The sequence below is a fragment of the Salvelinus fontinalis genome, chromosome 2 (assembly GCF_029448725.1).
Source record: "Salvelinus fontinalis isolate EN_2023a chromosome 2, ASM2944872v1, whole genome shotgun sequence".
Taxonomy (NCBI): Eukaryota; Metazoa; Chordata; class Actinopteri; order Salmoniformes; family Salmonidae; genus Salvelinus; species Salvelinus fontinalis.
In genome coordinates, this window is record NC_074666.1 from 9,006,617 (window position 1) to 9,029,203 (window position 22,587).

At 41.1% G+C, this 22,587-nt stretch overlaps 1 protein-coding gene across 3 annotated transcripts in view; it reads left to right on the forward strand.

The window, feature by feature from the left end:
- LOC129811381 (contactin-associated protein-like 4) overlaps positions 1–22,587 on the forward strand; it is a 201,452-nt gene that overhangs the window by 116,791 nt on the left and 62,074 nt on the right. For all 3 annotated transcript variants that reach the window (XM_055862656.1, XM_055862637.1, XM_055862647.1), the window contains exons 11-16: positions 3,163–3,269; positions 6,386–6,505; positions 7,186–7,383; positions 8,826–8,982; positions 10,152–10,279; positions 11,430–11,600. In XM_055862656.1, the coding sequence (XP_055718631.1) occupies positions 3,163–3,269; positions 6,386–6,505; positions 7,186–7,383; positions 8,826–8,982; positions 10,152–10,279; positions 11,430–11,600 (881 nt within the window). The remainder of the gene's footprint in view (positions 1–3,162; positions 3,270–6,385; positions 6,506–7,185; positions 7,384–8,825; positions 8,983–10,151; positions 10,280–11,429; positions 11,601–22,587) is intronic.

The window sequence follows — 22,587 nt, forward strand, 5'->3', positions numbered from 1 at the left end:
ATACAGTGTGGCGATATACAGTGTGGCGATATACAGTTCGGTGATATACAGTGTGGCGATATACATTGTGGCGATATACAGTTTGACGATATACAGTGTGGCGATATACAGTGTGGCGATATACAGTGCGGCGATATACAGTGCGGTGATATACAGTGTGATGATATACATTGTGGCGATATACCGTGTGGCGATATACAGTGTGGCGATATACAGTGTGGCGATATACAGTGTGGCAATGTACAGTGTGGCGACATACAGTGTGGCGATATACAGTGTGGCGATATACAGTGTGGCGATATACAGTGTGGCAATATACAGTGTGGCGATATACAGTGTGGCGATATACAGTGCGGCGATATACAGTGCGGCGATATACAGTGCGGCGATATAGAGTGCGGCGATATAGAGTGCGGCGATATAGAGTGCGGCGATATAGAGTGCGGCGATATAGAGTGCGGCGATATAGAGTGCGGTTATATAGAGTGCGGTTATATAGAGTGCGGTGATATGCAGTGCGGTGATATACAGTTTGGTGATATACAGTTCGGTGATATACAGTGTGGCGATATACAGTGCGGTGATACACAGTGCAGTGATATACAGTGCGGTGATATACAGTGCGGTGATATACAGTGCGGTGATATACAGTGCGGTGATATACAGTGCGGTGATATACAGTGCGGTGATATACAGTGCGGTGATATACAGTGCGGTGATATACAGTGCGGTGATACACAGTGCGGTGATATACAGTGCGGTGATATACAGTGCGGTGATATACAGTGTGGTAATACACAGCAGTGGTGTCGTGCGTGCGTGCGTGCGTGCGGGTGGGTGGGTGGGTGTGTGTGTGTGTCCTGAAATGCATGCACCTGAACCTGTGTTTAGTGTGTGTGTGTTGAACGGGATCTAGGTACGTAATAAGAGTATCTAGCTCAGTGCATCCTGTTTGTTATATGTGAACCTGTTAGCAGGTGTATGAAGTTGTCAGGTCCATCTTTACATGACTCATGGCAGGCTTAGCTTTCCATCCTCTGCTCTCTTAGAGGGAGATATTGAATGAGAAGAAAGCTGCCCATGTGAACAGCAGGCTGCAGTGAAAGAGAAAGTGTTTGAGAGAGATTGAGAAAGAGAGCGTTTCTCTGTGTATGAGGCAGCAGTGAGAGTGTGTGAGGCTACCTGTGAAATCCTGTGATTCAGCTCAGTGGCTGTTCTGGGATCAGTGCCAGCAGGTCAGGCAGATGGATGTGTCTCAGGTTGGGATGGATTTGTCTCAGGCTGGGCTGGATGTGTCTCAGGCTGGGCTGGATGTGTCTCAGGCTGGGCTGAATTTGTCTCAGGTTGGGCTGGATGTGTCTCAGGCTTGGCTGGATGTGTCTCAGGCTGGGCTGGATGTGTCTCAGGCTGGGCTGGATGTGTCTCAGGCTGGGCTGGATGTGTCTCAGGCTGGGCTGGATGTGTCTCAGGCTGGGCTGGATGTGTCTCAGGCTGGGCTGGATGTGTCTCAGGCTGGGCTGGATGTGTCTCAGGCTGGGCTGAATTTGTCTCAGGCTGGGCTGAATTTGTCTCAGGTTTGGCTGGATGTGTCTCAGGCTGGGCTGGATGTGTCTCAGGCTGGGCTGGATGTGTCTCAGGCTGGGCTGGATGTGTCTCAGGCTGGGCTGAATTTGTCTCAGGCTGGGCTGAATTTGTCTCAGGCTGGGCTGGATGTGTCTCAGGCTGGGCTGGATGTGTCTCAGGCTGGGCTGTATGTGTCTCAGGCTGGGCTGAATTTGTCTCAGGCTGGGCTGAATTTGTCTCAGGTTGGGCTGGATGTGTCTCAGGCTGGGCTGAATTTGTCTCATGCTGGGCTGAATTTGTCTCAGGTTGGGCTGGATGCGTCTCAGGCTGGGCTGGATGCGTCTCAGGCTGGGCTGGATGCGTCTCAGGCTGGGCTGGATGCGTCTCAGGCTGGGCTGGATGCGTCTCAGGCTGGGCTGGATGTGTCTCAGGCTGGGCTGGATGTGTCTCAGGCTGGGCTGGATGTGTCTCAGGCTGGGCTGGATGTGTCTCAGGCTGGGCTGGATGTGTCTCAGGCTGGGCTGGATGTGTCTCAGGCTGGGCTGAATTTGTCTCAGGCTGGGCTGGATGTGTCTCAGGCTGGGCTGCATTTGTCTCAAGTTGGGCTTGATGTGTCTCAGGCTGGGCTGGATGTGTCTCAAGTTGGGCTTGATGTGTCTCAGGCTGGGCTGGATGTGTCCTACTGTAGCCTACTGACATTACAAACGTAATTAAGAAATTAGGGAGAGAGGTTTAATTACAGAATACTTTTTCAATACTAGTTAAGGATACTTTAGTTATCACATTTCCCATTGGATTTATTAACTACAAAAAGGTAAGATGTGTTTTTAATTCTAGTGCTGCTCTGCACACACAACCTTGTTAGCTAGTCCTGCACACACAACCCTGTGAGCTGGTCCAACGTTAAACCAACTCTGACGTTCAAAGATATTCAGAGTTCCTCCATAGAAGCCGCTCCTCCGTAGGTATAATTCTTTGGGCCGAATTCCGATAATGCATTTTATAACAAGATGCCCAGTGCTTCAAGGCAAGCTTCCTCCATCCTCTTTCACTCTCTCCTCACCGTCATAATTTCAGTTGCATCTCACGCCCTACACTGTGACTGGCAGCACAGTGTGTGTGTGTGTTTGTCTTTCAGTATGATTAAACCATGCTATTACGGCAAAATACAAGTTGCTCTTAATGACTTTCCTGTACAGATTAAATCACTTACCCGCACCACAGCAAGCTGCTCTATTTTAATTTAACCTTTATTTAACTAGGCAAGTCAGTTAAATAACAAATTCTTATTTACAATGACTGCCTACCCTGGATGATGCTGGGCCAATTGTGCACCACCCAATGGGATTCCCATTCAAGGCCAGATGTGATGCAGCCTGGATTTGAACCAGGGACTGTAATGACACCTCTTGCACTGAGATGCAGTGCCTTAGACCGCTGCGCCACTTGGGAGTTCAGATAGAGAATTCACTCTATCCTCACTGATTGGTGAAGTAATTTAATATTGAGCTAAATGTATATTTCAGAGGTATAAAAAGGAACAGAAAGATTTCTGACCTTCAGAAACCTGTGGGGGATAAATCTCTCTTCTCTTTTCAGATGCTCTCCAAGCCATTGTGAACACGGGGGCAGATGCACCCAGTCTTGGAGTACCTTCCATTGCAACTGTTCGAACACGGGCTACAGTGGAGCAACTTGTCACAGCTGTAAGGAGACCTTGTGTGTTTCTTAAACATCTTAAAACCACAGTGTTGTTTTTAGAACTGAAGAATTCTTTCAAAACCTGTGTGATTGCTTGCGTGCGATTAGTACGCGCTCGAAGCAGAAGGCGTATATCCAAACTGTAAAGCTAGCGCAGAACTAAACAGACTAACAGACATACTGTCGAGAGGATATTGTGTTTGTTCCTTAAACATGCAAAGAGACACAGCCAGTTGAATTCAAGGTCAAGCGTCTTATCTCTGATGCAGCAATAGCCTGCTGCAGTGCCAGACCCTTTTGACAAAGCCTCACCATTGATAAGGATTAGAACAAAGCCTTTAATGATGTGAGAGCTTCTCTCGCTCTGTCTCTCTAAGTCCGCTCAGTGTCATCATAAATTGTGTGGAAGATTTGAATGTTAAATTAAGCGACTTGTCAGTCAAACATAATCACCTCACCATTTAACACATTCACACTTGAGTTGCGTTGAAATTGAAGTGCTGGTGGAGACCGGAAAAGGACTGGTGATTTTCTTTGTATCTATAATTAAATTGGAATTAAACTTAGATCCATCACAGGAAGTGTTTCAGGTGAGGAGGAAATAAGATATTTACGAGATTGGAGATATCCTGTGTGACTAAACTGTTAGAGGTTGTTAGTTATTATTTTCTGACAAGAGGGGAGGGTTTGTATTGTTTCATACATTGTGTACGCACATCCAATGACTTGCATGGTGCTCGGTACAAATAGCCAGACAATGACTTGCATGGTGCTCGGTACAAATAGCCAGACAATGACTTTCGGGTCAAAATGGTGCACAATAAAACAACAGGAGCATTCATCAGTGTACCTATTATTTATTTCATGAGGGTTTGTATTATGTAAGGTCAATGTGTTCTAGTTACAGCAGGGTTTCATAGTCATGTTCAGGGGGAACCACAGAGGTGCACATTTTTGTTCCTGCCCAGCACTTATACACCCGATTAACAAGCTCTTGATTAGCTGCAGGTGTGTCTGTTTTTGGCAGGAACAAAGAATTAACTGAGGAACCCTGCCCAGGGTAACAGTGAAAGGAATACACTGAATACAACCTCCTGTTAACGTTGTTATTGATGTGGCCTTGTATTCATTATTTATCAGTCAGACATGCCCACTAGCCATTAACCAATGGCTATTCAGAATAACATAGACTGGTATACACATGGTGTGCATCTGAAATGGCATCCTATTCCCTATAAAGTGCACTTCTTTTGACCAGGGCTCCAAAGGCTCTGGTCAAAAGTAATGCACTATACAGGGAATAGTTAGCCATTCCGGACAGAGTCAAAGAAACGGCAACATCTGCAGTGATGGGGCCTGCATTCCTTAGGGGCACCAGCTAGCGCCCTTTAATCTAGAATGCAATAGTTTTCTGTGCGTCTCCTTTCAAATAATTATGGTTAGCACATCAATAATGTAACAACCTCTGCAACAACAGAACAGACTGCTGGCTCAAACACACACATTACAGCAACAGAACAGACTGTTGGCACACAAAGCTACTGTAAATCAGAGTGGAGAGAGTTGAGTGCCCAAGACAAAGAACGCCTTCGTTGCTCTGCGTCAGTGGAGCCTTGTTGTCTGGCACACCCCAACATGGCTTAGTGTCTTGGAATATAAAAGTTTGTTTTTTTTGCTTTGTGTATGTGTGTGTTCTGTAGGCACACCCAATGTGCCTTGGTGTCATAGATTAGAATATGAACATTAGTTTTATTTGCTTTGAGTACTGTATGTATATGTTGTGTACACTGAGTATACAAAACATTAAGAACACCCAGTGGTAGAAGAAGTACCCAATTGTCACACTTGAGTAAAAGTATAGATACCTTAATAGAAAGTTACTTGAGTAAAAGTGAAAGTCAGGCAGTGAATTACTACTTGAGTAAAGTCAAAAAGTTTTTGGTTTTAAATACACTTAAGTATCAAAAGTAAAAGTATGAATCATTTAAAATTCCTATTATTTAGCAAAGCAGATGGCACAATTGTCTTGTTTTTTAAATTTTGCAGATAGCCAGGGGCACACTCCAATACTGAGACATTATTTACAAAAGATGCATTTGTGTTTGGTATATGTATATTCTGTGAGTTAGTTATTAATTTAGAAATGTGAATACATTATAAAGTATCATTGGACAGCCCTTGCCACCCAAAGGCATTAAGTATGCTCCTCAGCTGAAACATTTCAATATTTTCCTCCAAAGCAATCCTAGATGTCAAAATCTTCATAAACAGCATAAATTATAAACAATTGCTTTCTTTCAGGAAGTGGTGTTAAAGACTTGATTTGGGAATTTACATATAGACCACATGCCAGGTCTCAAGTTCTTAACTTATCATACTTACTTTCACATCTAGTGGAAACATGGCAGTGTTTGCTCTAGAAGTTGTTCCTGTGTAATGTACATTTAATTGGAATTCTTGCGCATGTGGCTGTATTTGTTTCAGTTAATTATTTCAGTCATTACTAATTTCAGCAGGGGTGGAAAAAGCAGTGAATGTTATACACTGAGTAAGAGTAAAGTCACCCAGTAAAATAGTACTTGAGTAAAACTATTTGGTTTTAAATATACTTACAAGTAGCAAAAGTAAATGTAATTGCTAAAATATACTTAAGTATCAAAAGTAAATGTATAAATCATTTCAAGTTCTTTATATTAAGCAAACTACACGGCACCATGTTATTTCTTTTATTTTATTCTAAGGCTAGCCAGGGGCACACTCCAACACTCAGACATCTTTACAAATTAAGCATTTGTGTTTAGTGAGTCCGCCTGATCATAGCCAGTAGGGATGACTAGGGATGTTCTCTTGATAAGTATGTGAATTAGATCATTTTCCTGTCCTGCTTATTATTCATAATGTAACGAGTACTTTTGGTTGTGAGCGAAAATGTAGTAAAAAGTTGATATTTTCTTTAGGAATGTAGTGAAATAAAAGTAAAAGTTGTAAAAAATATCAATAGTTAAGTAAAGTACAGATTCCCCCCAAAACTACTTAAGGTGTACTTTAAAGTATTTTTACATAAGTACTTCACACTGGCAGGAGGTAACCTGAGTGTTTGTGTATATTTTCTCCTCCTCAGCTGTCTATGAGAAGTCATGTGAAGCGTATAAACACCAGGGTAACACATCAGGCCTGTATTACATAGATGTGGACGGAAGTGGTCCGATCAACTCACAGCTGATCTACTGCAACATGACAGGTAAAACACACACACACACACACACACACACACACACACACACACACACACACACACACACACACACACACACACACACACACACACACACACACACACACACACACACACACACACACACACACACACACACACACACACACACACACACACACACACACACACACACACACTAATTAAACCACTGGATGACGAGCTATGGTTTCCCTGTTACATTATACCACTGCAGGGATAGTTAGGGATTCCTGCATACATAACCACTGGTGGCAGTGTGACAAATAATCTCCACTCAGTTTTTACTATTGCCTAATGCAAATCTGTTATGACAGAGAAGTAGGGTTCAGCTAAAGTGCCACCAACAATCTGGCATATGGTACTTCCTTATTACCCGCCAGTGGCAGTTTAGTTATTTCTCTCACTGACGGAAACAGAAAGACACCTCGTTTAGGGGGCTGTTGATGGCTCTCGGTAAGTAACTGAGCTGTGAGCTGTGGCTGGGATCCCAGATCTTCTGACAGGATTTCCATCCTTCAGGGCTGGCACCAGCTGCTATCGGAAACATCTCGTCTTCCCACCCACCCCATCCCCATTTTCACACTGTCTCTGCTATCATTAACATTTTCATAATTATTTCGAATGATCCTAGGATTTCCCTCTGTTCTCTCTCTCTTCTCCTCCAGATAAAACATGGCTGGTGATCCAACACAATAACACGGAGCTAACCAAATTAAAGGCCTCATCTGGGATAAATCAGCATTTAGCCTATTTTAACTATTCTGCCGACGCCGAACAGCTCTGGGCCATAATTACCCAGGCAGAGCACTGCGAGCAGGAAGTCCTCTACCACTGCAGAAAGTCACTCCTCTTAAACACACCAGGTGAATCATTTTTATTAACAGTATTGATCCCAGCCAGCCATAAAGGTCAGGATGATTAAAAACCTGCTCACTCAGTCAACTGTGAGTCAGTGTACGCATCCCAAATGGCACCCTATTCCCTATATAGTGTACTACTTTTGACCAGAGCTGGCAAAAGTAGTGAACTATTTAGGGAATAGAGTGCCATTTGGGAGACACCCTGTGAGAGGGAGTGCTGCTCTCCACCCGCAGAGCTTAAGCAGATGTCACATATTGATTATCGTGCTCATTGTTGCAAATTAATTTAGGATTTTGAGTGGGGGTTCTTCTATGTAGGCTTACCCGTCATTGTGTTATACTAGAATATTCTTCATTTCTGGATGTGTTATGGTACATGCACTGAGTGAGTTAGCATTTAGGTGATTGGTTTTTGCGTTGATTGGTGTGTCGTTGGTGTTTGCCATATGATATTAATTTGTAATGACTCTTTTAAACCTGCAAATGAACATGAAACAAGGCAACTCACAGCTTCACAATGTAATGGCTGTCCATTAGCTATCTCGTTACTGTAGAGGCTGACTGAGGGAAGAGGAAAACTATGTCAAAGCTAAATAAATAATGCTGGAAAATGTCATATGAAGAATAATGAGGGATAGAGTACAGTGTTAGGTTTCTGTTTAAAACCAGACAGCCTGCTTCAGGTGGGGGAACGTGATCAGACGAGTGATGGAAGAGAGAATCAATGAGAATGACTTTCTTTTCTCTTTCAAGGCAGCACTGGAGTCTGGCCTGTTTTTTGGGGGAAAGTGGTGACTGAAACCTCAATTACGCACTCTCTCTCCTCTTGTTACAGTCTTTTTGTGGAACGTGTCTCTGTTAAATGTCATTAGTGTCCTCATTGCAAATAGCACCAAATTGATCTTTAGGTAAAACACATCTTGTCTGATCTGTTTTTACAATACTACTCAAACATCTCATGCCCTACATAGTAAATAAATGAACAGGAGTTTGGGAGTCTTTAGTGTTTTTGAACACACCCCTTTGTTAGGTTCAAATTTTTCAGAGTAATTAACTCACGGACCCTAGAGAAGCTTGACCAAGTTTTATTCTTCCCAAAGGGTCGACACAGCTGTATTCAGACACAGACATGGCTTCCCCCCTGGTGGTATTCATACCCCACATTGGGTGGAGTCTCCTCCTTATCTCCAAACATTGCATCATTCTTGCTAAGCGGGGAACTAAGTGATATGAAACCTTCAACGGTTTCTCCTCTTATCAGTACTGTCACATGCAATTGTTTTCCCTGCACTCAGCCCCTCATTATGGCAACCCTCATGTCTCTTGTGTAACTAATGTTCCTATACTCTGAGTATAACAATGTTCAAAGTTTACTCCAGAATCCAACACCTTCTAAGTGTGTGTGCGTGCGTGTGTGTGCGTGTGTGTGTGTGTCTTTGTCTCAGATGGATCTCCGTTCACCTGGTGGGTGGGTCGTACAGATGAGCCCCAGACGTACTGGGGCGGGGCGGTACCAGGGAGCCAGCAGTGTGGCTGCGGTCTTCAGGGGAACTGCATCGACTCAGACCACTACTGCAACTGTGACGCTGACCGCAAAGAATGGTACAATACCATCACATTCTCTATATGTTTCCCTCAATCTCTTTCTCTCATTCTCTCTCTATCTGCTCCTCTCTTTCTCTCTCTATATATATCTGCTCCCCTCTTTCTCTCACTCTCTTTCTCTATCTGTTCCCCTCTTTCTTTATATCTCTCTCTATATATATACTTCTTCTTTCTTCCTCCTCTTCAGAACACCAATCACCAGTACTCTTCAGCTCCTTTTAGTCCACCCTTCCCTATGTAATGTCTGGATCTTTGCCCCAACATGCTATAGTATACCATCTGCTGTACTCAACACTCAGTGTGATTCTCTACTGACTGAGATTCACCTTTCAATTTTTTATCATATTCAGAAACGGCCTTGTTCTCTCACCGGCATTTATATTTGTTTTCATGAAATGTTTAGAGCCCACGCTACAGTGATAAGACTACAAGACCATAAACATCACATAGAGTAAACATCATCTGGATGGAGGTTGTTATAATCGGCTCAATTTTATTTTCTATTTCCTGTTGTGATTGTTTGTGCCCTAGTGGTATTTGATAAAGCAATAATCAGAACAGGAAGTAGCTGGCCAGAAGGAATGGTTCTATTCTAGGAGTATTAGTCAAATGCCTACATCTCCAAAGATGCAGCAGAAGTATACTGTACTTACAACTCTATTGTATAAAAATAACATTCATCCTACATCTCTGTATGTGCATTTCCTACAACACCAGTAGTGCACAACTCCAGTTCTCGAAGGCTCCCATCCTGCTTCTCGCTCTCTCTCTCTCATATTGATTGTCTATAGATTCCACACACCTGGTAGCCCAAGTAATCAACTTGCCATTGAAATGCAACAAATGGTGTATACTGTTAGCTCTGGAGGACCGAAGCTATACACCTCCACCCAACACCATGTCTCTCATTGATAGCTATACATATTATTGAGATTATTGAGAGGAACCAGACCAGCTGCCTGCTATTACTGTCACACTGTGAATCCAGACACAAAGACAACCTACCGTTACTGTGCTTCATAAACTAACCAGAAATCAAATACTCAGGATGGCTGTTAATTAGGTTCAATTGAAGTAAGCAACATAGACGATATACACTGTTTTTGAACTGGTCCTTTGTTCCTCTGTTGTTTTAATGCATCCCTCCTCTGTTTTATGTAACCCAGGGCGACTGACTCTGGCCTGCTCACCCATAAGGAGAATCTGCCGGTCAGATGGGTGGTTGTTGGGGATATACAGAGACCTGGGTCAGAGGCAGCCTATAAAGTCGGACCACTCAGGTGTCATGGCGACAGTAAGTATCAAATTATGACATAGTAAAGATAGTCTCACACTCGATCTACATTCGTAGAAAAAAGTGCTACTGTATCTAGAACCTAAAAGGGTTATTCAGCTTATTTACCCTTTCCACAGAGGCTTCTATATGGAACCCAAAACGGTTCTACCTCAAACCAATGTGTACAGCTGAAGAACCCTTTGGAACCCTGTGTATATTCCCAATTATTTATTGGGTATCACCAAAGTTTCGGCACACAGTGCCTTACTCTGGGTTAGAAAGTAAGGATCAAGTCAATTAATCGTTCTACTAAATCAGTCCATTATTTTATCCATTACTGACCCTCCTCCAATAAACTGACTGGGTTTTACTGAATAGTGTGTGCTCGCTTTTGATATATCAGTCAATCTATCACTCCATTATTTCTATATGGACATGGAGTATTTACAATGCACACAGGCTGTGATTCAAACAAATGCAGATAAATGACCTGAGCACTGTAGACTTTACAAGCTACTCCTACTCTGAGTCCTCAGCACAGTCGTTTATTTTCCCATACCTGTTTGATGCTAATGACACATTCTCTTCCTCTCCATCAATCATCATGTTAATCACTCTGATTATGCACATAACCTAATTATCTGTACCACATTAGCAGAATGGTTACAAAAACAATGTTCTCTCTTTTATGCTCTTATGCTGATGGCGGTAGGTAGTTGTTAATCAGGCAATAATGAATCAAGAGTCCCAATCTCTTTTTTATTCCTAATTGCATCCTTGGTTACCTGAAATATTTATCTTAGTAAATTAGACATAAACGGGGGAAACAGAGGTGGAATATAATTAAGATGAATTAGAAGAAACAGTTGGCCTCTTGTGCCTGACAGTCTCATCAACAGATCATTATTATGAACTGAGAACGAAACAAGTTGAGGACATATACTCTCGAAGCCGCATCTTATTTTGTTCTCAGTCTATTTAGACCTTAGTTTCCAAAAAGCACCCTTTTTCTCAATCAGCACCATGCTATGGTTGTCTCACCTATGTGATTTGTCGTTGTCTTATTTACCTTAGCTGAATGCACTGAGTAAGTCATTCTGGATAAGAGTATGCTAAACGACCAAAATGTATGTACATGTAAATGTATTGATTTCCATAATTTCCTCAGAGAACTTCTGGAACGCAGCATTCTTCAACAAAGAGACGTCATATCTGCACTTCCCCACGTTCCACGGAGAGCTGAGTGCAGACATCTCCTTCCTGTTCAAAACCACCGCCGCTTCAGGAGTCTTCCTGGAAAACCTGGGCATCAAAGACTTCATACGGGTGGAACTCAGCTGTAAGTAGAATGGATGAAGTTGGCTGTAATAGAGTGGATGAACTCAGCTATAAGTAGAGTGGATGAACTCAGCTGTAATAGGGTGGATGATATCAGCTGTAATAGGGTGGATGAAGTCAACTGCAATAGGGTGGATGAAGTCAGTTGTAATAGAATGGATGAAGTTGGCTGTAATAGAGTGGATGAACTCAGCTATAAGTAGAGTGGATGATGTCAGCTGTAATAGGGTGGATGATATCAGCTGTAATAGGGTGGATGAAGTAAACTGAAATAGAGTGGATGAAAATCTCCATCTTTTACACCAATTGACTGCACATATTAACTGTTCAGTTTCTGCCATCAAAATAATATAATCAGCATATAAAAATTTACTTAGCATTTCATCATCATATCTTACTCCAATATTTAACTGTTTAATTTATTTTACCAAGTCATTTATAAACAAAGCAAACAAAGTCGGTGATAAGGTGTCTCCTTGTTTTACACCCGAAGGTGTGGGAAACCAATCTGTACCATATTCATTAACACGCACACAAGCAATTGTTACTTTGTAAGATAACATTTCCCATCAACCCCTGTCTTTAACAAACTATAGGCTAAAATATCCCTATTTGCAAAATCAAAAGCTTTCTGGAAATCAGTGAAACATTCAAAAGTAGGCTTCTCTTTGTGTAATCTATTTCTGATTATTGTACAGACCGTGAAGATATGATCTATACAGGCTCTGGATTTACGAAATACATTTTGTTCATACACCAGAATGTTTTGATCCTCCAAAAAGGCCATTAGCCTATTGTTGAGGATGGATGAATATAATTTATAGACAGAACTTAATAAACTATGCCTCTATAGTTCAGTGGTACTCTCAGGTAATTTTTTTGAAGATTTGGGAATGGGTTTCACTATAGACTTATACCAAGTGGATGGCAGTATACTGTACTCAAAACAAATTTGGAGCAAATCATATAGGATGTAAATTAATTTAGAGTATTTTAAAACTTTGCAGCGTCAATCACCTTAACTTTTTGTTACCCGAGAACAAACTAGCTCCCACTCTTAAGTACCTGCATAATAGTTCAGCCCCCCCCCCTAGCTCTTCCCTGACTTCCATTATAATTTTCTGATGTATTTTTTGTCCTACCTTGTTTATTTGGCTCCAAAACGGTTGAGGGTTTCTTGTCTGTATCTCCATAATAACTGCCTTCTCTGATATCTCAGTTTGAATTGGTGCAGTCTTTTATCAAACACATCCTGTTTTTTCTAAAACTCCTTCCTACACGGTTCTCTCGTATTCCTATCTTTACACTGTCATTATAAGTACATTCTAGACCATAGGGGGTCCCTTAACTCATCATTCCAACAAGCCTTATTCGGCTTGTAAAATGTCTTGGACTTGGTGGTGTATTTCTATTTTCATAATTGTTTTCCCATTTCAGAATATATGACATCACAAAATGTTTCATACCACACATCTAAATCAAATTTAGTGTCTTGGCATCTTTGCAGAGTTCCACCAGCACATTTTAGAGGGCTCTGGCAGTGCTCTTCCTGCTCAAAAGGCGGAGGTAGTGGTCCTGCTGCTGGGTTGTTGCCCTCCTACGGCCTCCTCCACGTCTCCTGATGTACTGGCCTATCTCCTGGTAGCGCCTCCATGCTCTGGTTACTACGCTGACAGACACAGCAAACCTTCTTGCCACAGCTCTCATTGATGTGCCATCCTGGATGAGCTGCACTACCTGAGCCACTTGTGTGGGTTGTAGACTCCGTCTCATGCTACCACTAGAGTGAGAGCACCGCCAGCATTCAAAAGTGACCAAAACATCAGCCAGGAAGCATAGGAACTGAGAAGTGGTCTGTGGTCACCACCTGCAGAATCACTCCTTTATTTGGGGTGTCTTGCTAATTGCCTATAATTTCCACCTTTTGTCGATTCCATTTGCACAACAGCATATGAAATTTATTGTCAATCAGTGTTGCTTCCTAAGTGGACAGTTTGATTTCACAGAAGTGTGATTGACTTGGAGTTACATTGTGTTGTTTAAGTGTTCCCTTTATTTTTTTGAGCAGTGTATATAGTCCACCACAGCTTTTCCTTTGCCAGATATGGATGTAAAGTTATCTCTTAAGGGGAATATCCTTCCATTAATGATACACATTTTAGAGTCCTGAAGGAATTCTAATAGTGTTTCCCCATGATGATTAACAGAGTCATCCAAAGCAACACTCAATGGAATATCATCAATTTTATGCACAGTTGAAGTTGGAAGTTTACATACACCTACCTTTGCTGTTGTCCTGGGACTGATTTGCACTTTTCGCACCAAAGTACGTTCATCTCTAGGAGACAGATCGCGTCTCCTTCCTGAGCGGTATGATGGCTGCGTGGTCCCATGGTGTTTATACTTGGGTACTATTGTTTGTACAGATGAACGTGGTACCTTCAGGTGTTTGGAAATTGCTCCCAAGGATGAACCAGAGTTGTGGAGGTCTACACAATTTTTTAAACTTCCGACTTCAACTGTATATAGTCATCTAACCTCCCAATTCGACTGTTAAGATCCCCACATATGTAAATAGCATCTGCTTCTGTATGTAGGTATACTTGACTTAACCTGTTTGGGCTGCAAGGGCAGTATTGAGTAGCCGGATAAAAGGTGCCCATTTCAAACGGCCTCGTACTCAATTCTTGCTCGTACCATATGCATATTATTATTACTATTGGATAGAAAACACTCTCTAGTTTCTAAAACCGTTTGAATTATATCTGTTAGTAAAACAGAACTCATTTTGCAGCAAACTTCCCGACAGGAAGTGGAAAATCTGAAATCGATGCTCTGTTCTAGGGCCTGCCTATAAATGTCCTTGATATATATCAGTATACATGCACTTCATACGTCTTCCACTAGATGTCGACAGGCAGTGAGAGAAGAAATGGAGTGATCTGGGGTCGAACAAATGCTCTTTGTATGACGTGTCACCAGTTTCCTGTTTTCTGGAGAGCGCGTGAAGGGACCTGGTTTTGCCTTCTGTACAGCTGTCGTTATAGACGACTAATATCTCCGGCTTTGATTTTATTTGATACATGTGACAATATCATCGTAAAGTGTGTTTTTTCAATATAGTTTTATTAGATTATTGAAATTTTTTCGGGACGTTAGGCGTGTTGCGTTGTGTGCCTTTGTTCAGGAAGGAGAGCTTCGCACCACTTTGCTAGCTTTCCGTGCTAATTGACTGGAGAAGAGGACATTCTAAATCCAAACAACGATTGTTCCCGACAAAGGACCCTTGTACAACATTCTGATGAAAGATCGTCAAAAGTAGGACCCATTTTATGATGCTATTTCATATATCTGTCGAACATGTTGAAATAGTCGTTTGCGCCCAGATTTTGGGTACTCTCTCGCTATACCTAAGCTGGATGTCGTAATGAAGTTATTTTTAGAATTCTAACACGGCGATTACATTAAGAACTAGTGTATCTATCATTTCCTATACAACATGTATTTTTTAGTAACGTTTATGTATAGTTATTTGGTCAGAATAGTTGAGTGCCATAAAAATATCCGCACATTCTGGGAAAAAGATGCTACGTTAGCACAATGTATAACCACTGATTTCAGCTCTAAATATGCAAATTTTCGAACAAAACATAAGTGTATGTATAACCTGATGTTATAGGACTGTCATCTGATGAAGCTTATCAAGGTTAGTCAAAAATTATATATCTTTTGCTGGTTTATTCGCTATCACTAACGTGCCTATTGCTATCGCTAACGTGCCTTGATGAATGAATGCGGTAGTGTGGTAGGCTATTGTAGTAAGCTAATATAATGCTATATTGTGTTTTCGCTGTAAAACACTTAACAAATCAGAAATATTGGCTGGATTCACAAGATGTTTGTCTTTAATTTGCTATACACCATCGATTTTTCAGAAATGTTTTATGATGAGTATTTAGGTATTTGACGTTGGTGTCTGTAATTACTCTGGCTGCTTCGGTCCTATTTGTGACAGTAGCTGTGATGGTAGCTGCAATGTAAAACTGATTTATACCTCAAATATGCACATTTTTCGAACAAAACATAGATTTATTGTATAACATGTTATAAGACTGTCATCTGATGAAGTTGTTTCTTGGTTAGTTTGGTTGGTTCTTGGTTAGTTAGGTTTGCTTTGTGCATGCTACCTGTGCTGTGAAAAATGTCTGTCCTTTTTTGTATTTGGTGGTGAGCTAACATAAATATATGTGGTGTTTTCGCTGTAAAACATTTAAAAATCGGACATGTTGGCTGGATTCACAAGATGTTTATCTTTCATATGCTGTATTGGACTTGTTAATGTGTGAAAGTTAAATATTTCTAAAAAATATATTTTGAATTTCGCGCCCTGCACTTGAAGTGGCTGTTGTCATATTGTGCTCGGCTTCGGGCTTGCAGCCCAAAGAAGTTAACAAATGCCAATAGAAGGAGGATGCATCTCTACTAGAGGTCGACCGATTAATCGGAAGGCCGGTTAATTAGGCCCGATTTCAAGTTTTCATAACAATCGGAAATCGGTACTTTTGGGTGCCGATTTGCCGATTTGTTAAATTAATTAATTAATTGTATTTTTTGTAAAATATGTATTTTATACCTTTATTTAACTAGGCAAGTCAGTTAAGAACACATTCTTATTTTCAATGACGGCCTAGGAATGGTGGGTTAACTGCCTTGTTCAGGGGCAGAATGACAGATTTTCACATTGTCAGCTCGGGGGATCCAATCTTGCAACCTTACAGTTCACTAGTCCAACGCAATAACGACCTGCCTCTCTCTCGTTGCACTCCACAAGGAGACTGCCTGTTACGCGAATGCAGTAAGCCAAGGTAAGTTGCTAGCTAGCATTAAACTTATCTTATAAAAAACAGTGAGTCCCCACTTTAAATCTATGTCATACTTCTTATTGTTATTATTTGGAACGCTACTCCTCTTACACCGTTTCAGCTAGATAAATCATTCAAACTTTAAAACGTGCAGAGTGGTCAGGGCCAGAGTGCTTGATACAACTTTTTTTATATATTTTATTCCTAAGCTTTTTGTCCTTTTTTTGTACATCTTCATTCTCTTTCATGGGATTTCTTCAACATTCTAAAGGTCCCATTGTGACATCACCTCCCAGACGAATCAGCTACTTTGACCACTTTCCCAAACAGTTAGACAAAAAATATAGGAAGGTCCTCTATGTCTCTGATAATCAAATCGGTACAAAAATAACACATACGAATCAAAAGATAGCGGTTTTATCGCATAATTTTCTCAAACTTTTTATAAATAACTGACATTTTTACCACTTTCCCAAAAAGTTAGAGCGTATGAAATGTTCCTTTTATTCTCTGCTATTCGAATCGAAACAACAATATCTGCTTCTAATCTAGCGATACAGCTGTTTCAGTAACCGCATTAACAATTTTTCCCCAAAACTTTTTACAAACAACTGCAATTTTGACCACTTTTCCAGCACTTTAGACATCAATTTAAAGGGTATGAAATCATAGTCTACTTCTCTGGGATTCAAATCTGGAACATAATTACAAAAGTTAGTGGTTTGTCTGAGTTTAGAGTTACGAAAAGTAGCTACAGTAGCTAATGCCAGCTAACAGCTCTATTAGTCTCGTCATTGAGCAGCCCAAATGGAGATGTTGCTATGGATACTCACACTTGCAGAGGAGCGTATGGGGCAGCGCACGGAGTGATGGACAGATAAAGACAATCAGCTATGGATACTGACAGAGGAAGTTACTGTATTTCTAATTTCGGGTTGCGCAATCGGGCCCGGGTAGGGTAGGGCCGGAACGTAGGCGGTAGGATTCGCACTAAAATGTCATTCCTTTCTACTTTTCTTTCAAACTTCTGACCACTTTCCCAACAGGTTAGACAGAAACAGAGTGGATGACATCTTCCTCTACTTCACTGCTATTCCTCCCTCTGTTCCAGCCATGCGGTTCCTTCTTGACTGTCGCTCCATCCTTTGGAGGCTTGACACTGAAACTGGCTGAAAATCATAGTCCAGACCTATATTCATGTATCAGTGATACATGATTTTTCAAGCACCTTGAGATTATTTTTTGTAATGAAAGCGTTAGAGAAATCAATTATTATTATTAAAAACAAACTTAATTTACACTGAACTTATTTATCTGAAACCAACAGCATGAATGATTCATAGCTGCTTTGCTTTCCTAAGAGTGTGGTCCACATTATCCTATCCTTTTATTCCCATCTTGTGACAGAAGACTGCTTTGTCCTGTCTTCTTCTTTCAGTTTTCACACCAAACAATAGTAGGTTAGACATTTGAATATGAATGAGAGTTGTGTAGCCAGTTCAGTCAGTCTGTCTTTCTTTACTCCACACAAAGAATGTTTGAAATAAAAACAAAGTTGTCTCCAATCCTATTACCATGTTCCTAGCTAGGTTGATGACAGGGGAGAACGACTACCATTGAAGCCAAGGAAGTGAAACGACCGTGGTACTGCAGGCATTGTTAGCAGAAAACATGATCCACCATTATAGTGAATGTAAAAATGTAAATCTTTGTGGTCAATCTTTGTGTAAATAAATAAAACATTCAAAGACAATCATGGTACCAATAATTGCTTCTAATACACCAGATATATGTCCTTGGTCCGATTATTTACAAATCGCACACAGAAGAAGTTAAAATGATAATTTTGTTGCTAATTGCAGTACCACAGTTGGCCTTCAACAATTTTATTTTACTAGGAAAGTCAGTTAAAAGAACAAATCCTTATTTTCAATGACAGCCTAGGAACAGTGGGTTATCTGCCTTGTTCAGGGGCAGAACAACAGATTTTTGTAGTCAGCTTGGGGATTTGATCTTGCAACCTTTTGGTTACTAGTCCAATGCTCTAACCACTAGGCTACCTGCCACCCCAAATAGCTAGAGTAACTTGAGTTACTCAGTAACTCGAGTTACTCAGGAGCCCCTTTTATAGCTGGTTCTAACATGCATCTTTTGTCCTGATCTTGCTCACATTCTGATTGTGCCCACATTTTCAGACATGTGTAGACGATTAAAAGATGCATTGTGATCTGATTGTGATCAGATCTTCTTGACCACCTCTGGAGGTAGTCAGGGACCCATTATGTCTGGATATCTTACAAGTGTAAACAGATCTGGACAATCAAATAATATAAATCAATTTAAATTATTCCACTTTCTAAAATCACTGACAGGTGGCACCATTGACTGATGGAATCATTATGTGTCTTAATATTTATTTATTTATTTTATTTTATAAGAATAGCTAAATATTTTGCATACAGGGACGGACCAGGTAATCTGGTCACAATGCGGACACAGTGGACGGATATGAGACACATTTTAATACCATGTGTAGACATATTTCGGGAAATGTGGGCACAGTCAGCATGTGGACAAGATCAGAGTGGTATACTATGAAGCAAGCTAAATCTACTCAGAATATTATAAAGCTATCCAGCTTCAGTTAGGTTCATATTCCAGGTCAGGCTTCATACGTACTAAGATGGTGGATATTACTCGTCCGCTGAACTCTTAATTGAGAGAATGCTGAAACTTCAATACATGGGCAAGTCAGCGCCACATTTTCAATTGTGCCGAAATAAAAATAAAGTTATCTTCCAAATTCAGCAGGCTGTGGCGTGAAGTAGGCTTTGAGAAGTGACGTCTTTATTGTATTACTGCATGAGCACCTTTTTCCCACTCCTATCACTCCTTCTGAACAGCTTGTTGTGAAAGATGGCTGCTGTTTTTTGGCTCTTAACCAACCGTGCCATTTTGTTTGTTTTTTCGCATTGTTTGTAACTTATTTTGTACATCATGTTGCTGCTACGGTCTCTTATGACTTCAAAGAGCTTCTGGACATCAGAACAGCGATTATTCACCTCGAATTGGACAAATAATTTGTTAGACTGGTTAGACACGAGGCGGGGGCCTATGTATATTTGTAAACAAGAGCTGGTGCACGATATCTAAGGAAGGCTCGAGGTTTTGCTCGCCTGAGGTAGAGTATCTCATGATAAACTGTAGACCACACTATTAACCTAGAGAGTTTTCATCTGTATTTTCGTAGCTGTCAGACTGATGTTGGCACTAAAACCACACTCAATGAGCTGTATACCCACATAAGCAAACAGGAAAACACTCATCCAGAGGCGCCGCTCCTAGTGGCCGGGGACTTTAATGCAGGGATGTTAAATGTGCAACCAGAGGGAAAAAACTCTAGACCACCTTTACTGCACACAAAGAGACGTGTACAAAGCTCTCCCTCGCCCTCCATTTGGCAAATCTGACCATTAATTCTATCCTCCTGATTCCTGCTTACAAGCTAAAATTAAAGCAAGAAGCACCAGTGACTTGGTCTATAAAAAAGTGGTCAAATGAAGCAAATGCTAAACTACAGGACTGTTTTGCTAGCACAGACTGGAATATGTTCCGGGATTCTTCCAATGGCATTGAGGAGTACACCACATCAGTCACTGGCTTCCTCAATAAGTGCATCGGTGAAGTCGTCCCCACTGTGACTGTACGTACATACCCCAACCAGAAGCCATGGATTAAAGGCAACATTCGCAACGAGCTAAAGGGTAGAGCTGCTGCTTTCAAGGAGCAGGACTCTAACCCGGGAGGTTATAAGAAATCCCGCTATGCCCTCTGACAAACCTTTAAACAGGCAAAGCATCATTACAGGACTAAGATCAAATCGTACTACACCGGCTCCGACGCTCGTTGGATGTAGCAGCCTTGCAAACCATTACAGACTAAAGGGAAGCACAGCTGAGAGCTGCCCAGTGACACGAGCCTACCAGACAAGCTAAATAACTTCTATGCTCGCTTCGAGGCAAGTAACACTGAAACATGCATGAGAGCATCAGCTTTTCCGGACGACTGTGTGATCATGCTCTCTGCAGCCGATGTGAGTAAGACCTTTAAACAGGTCAACATTCACAAGGCCGCAGGGCTAGACAGATTACCAGGACGTGTACTCTGAGCATACACTGACCAACTGGCAAGTGTCTTCACTGACATTTTCAACCTCTCCCTGACTGATTCTGTAATACCAACATGTTTCAAGTAGAACACCATAGTCCCTGTGGCCAAGAACACTAAGGTAACCTGCTGAAAGGACTACAGACCCGTAGCACTCATGTCTGTAGCCATGAAATTAAACACCATAGTGCCATAGTGGTTGGTTGTGGCTGTCAGTATGCCTTTCGCAAATTTCTAAATACAATTGTGCGAACAATATTCAGTTTTGAAAGCAAATACTGTCATTGCTAAGTGTGTAATGTGTTAGGTATTTTAACATGCAATTTTTTTCGCAGGAAAACATTTAATTAATTTAATATTTCATTAGTCGTCTTCCTCAAATGAAGGGGATGATGACACTATTTGAGAGAGTGTCATTTGTGTCTGATTTCATTGGTCCTCAACTCATGCCTCAGCCGCTTCATTCAGGAAAAATTGAGTTATCCCTATTCTAAAGGATTTGTTGCCATAGAAATGTACCTGACTTTAAAACTTCTTGAGAATACAGGGGGTGCTGTTTTCACATTAGCATAATTGCCTCTACAGATTAAACTGCCTCTTATTCAATTATTGCTGTTACTATATGCATATAACCATATACCATTGGATAGAAAACAAGCTATGGTTTCTAAAACCGTTTCAATTTTGACTCTGAGTGAAACACAGGTCATTTGACAGCACTTTCCCTGAGCAAGAAGAAGATTGCAAGATGTGTATGCTCGCTTCAACGCTCTGCCTATATATGGTCACGCCACCTATGACCCGAAACACACTTCATTCGTCTTCCTCTGGGTGTCAGGAAGACGTCAGAGGAGAAATTTTTTGTTTATCTTGTACTGACGTGAAATAAGACCTATTTCTTTAGCGTGACCGACAACTTCCGGTTTTCTGAAACGCGCGTTTTAGAGGTGCAATTGTCTTTTGTTATGCTGACGTTACGGATGAAAACTATCTCCGTCTCGAAGTTTGTTTGATACATGTGACCATATCATCTTAATGTATGTTTTTTCAATATAGTTTAATCAGATTATTTGAATTTTTTCGGGAGTTTTGCCGTGTTCCGTTCTGTGAGTTTTTTAACTTTGGACAGGGACCGTGCCAGTCGACCAGTACCCAGGCTAAATGAAGAGGGAAAGTTGCCATTGTGAATGGATTGAACGACTCATCAGGACTAAGGACACCTTGATCAACATTCTGATGAAAGATCAGCAATAGTAAGACCCAATTTACGATGTTATTTCATATATCTGTCGTGCATGTGAACTGGTCGGGCGCGCCCAGCTGGTTCTGGCTGGCGTGGCTATGCTAATTTAGCGCTACATTTTGTTTTCGCTATAAAACATTTAATAAATCTGAAATATTGTTTGGATTCACCAGATGTTGGGCTTTCAATATCTGTACGCTGTGTATTTTTTCTGAAATGTTTTAAGACAAGTAATTAGTTATATAACGTTGGTCTCTGTAATTGTTCTAGCTGCATCAGCACTATATCAGATTGCAGCTGCAATGTAGAACTGTGATTTATACCTGAAAAATGCACATTTAAAAAAAAAAAAACTATGCTATACCATAAATATGTTATCAGACTGTCATCTTATGAATTTGTTTGTTGGTTAGTGGCTATATATATTTTCATTTAGTCGAATTAGTGATAGCTACTGACGCAGGAAAAAACTGTTGGAGTAAGAAAATGGTGTCTTTTGCTAACGTGTTTAGCTAATAGATTTACATATTGTGTCTTCCCTGTAAAACATTTAAAAAATCTGAAATGGTGGTTTTATTCACAAGATCTGTGTTTTTCATTGGGTGTCTTGGACTTGTGATTTAATGATATTTAGATGCTACTATTTAATTGTGACGCTATGCTAGCGATGCTAATCAGTGTGGGGGGGGTGGGGGTGCTCCCGGATCCGGGTTAGG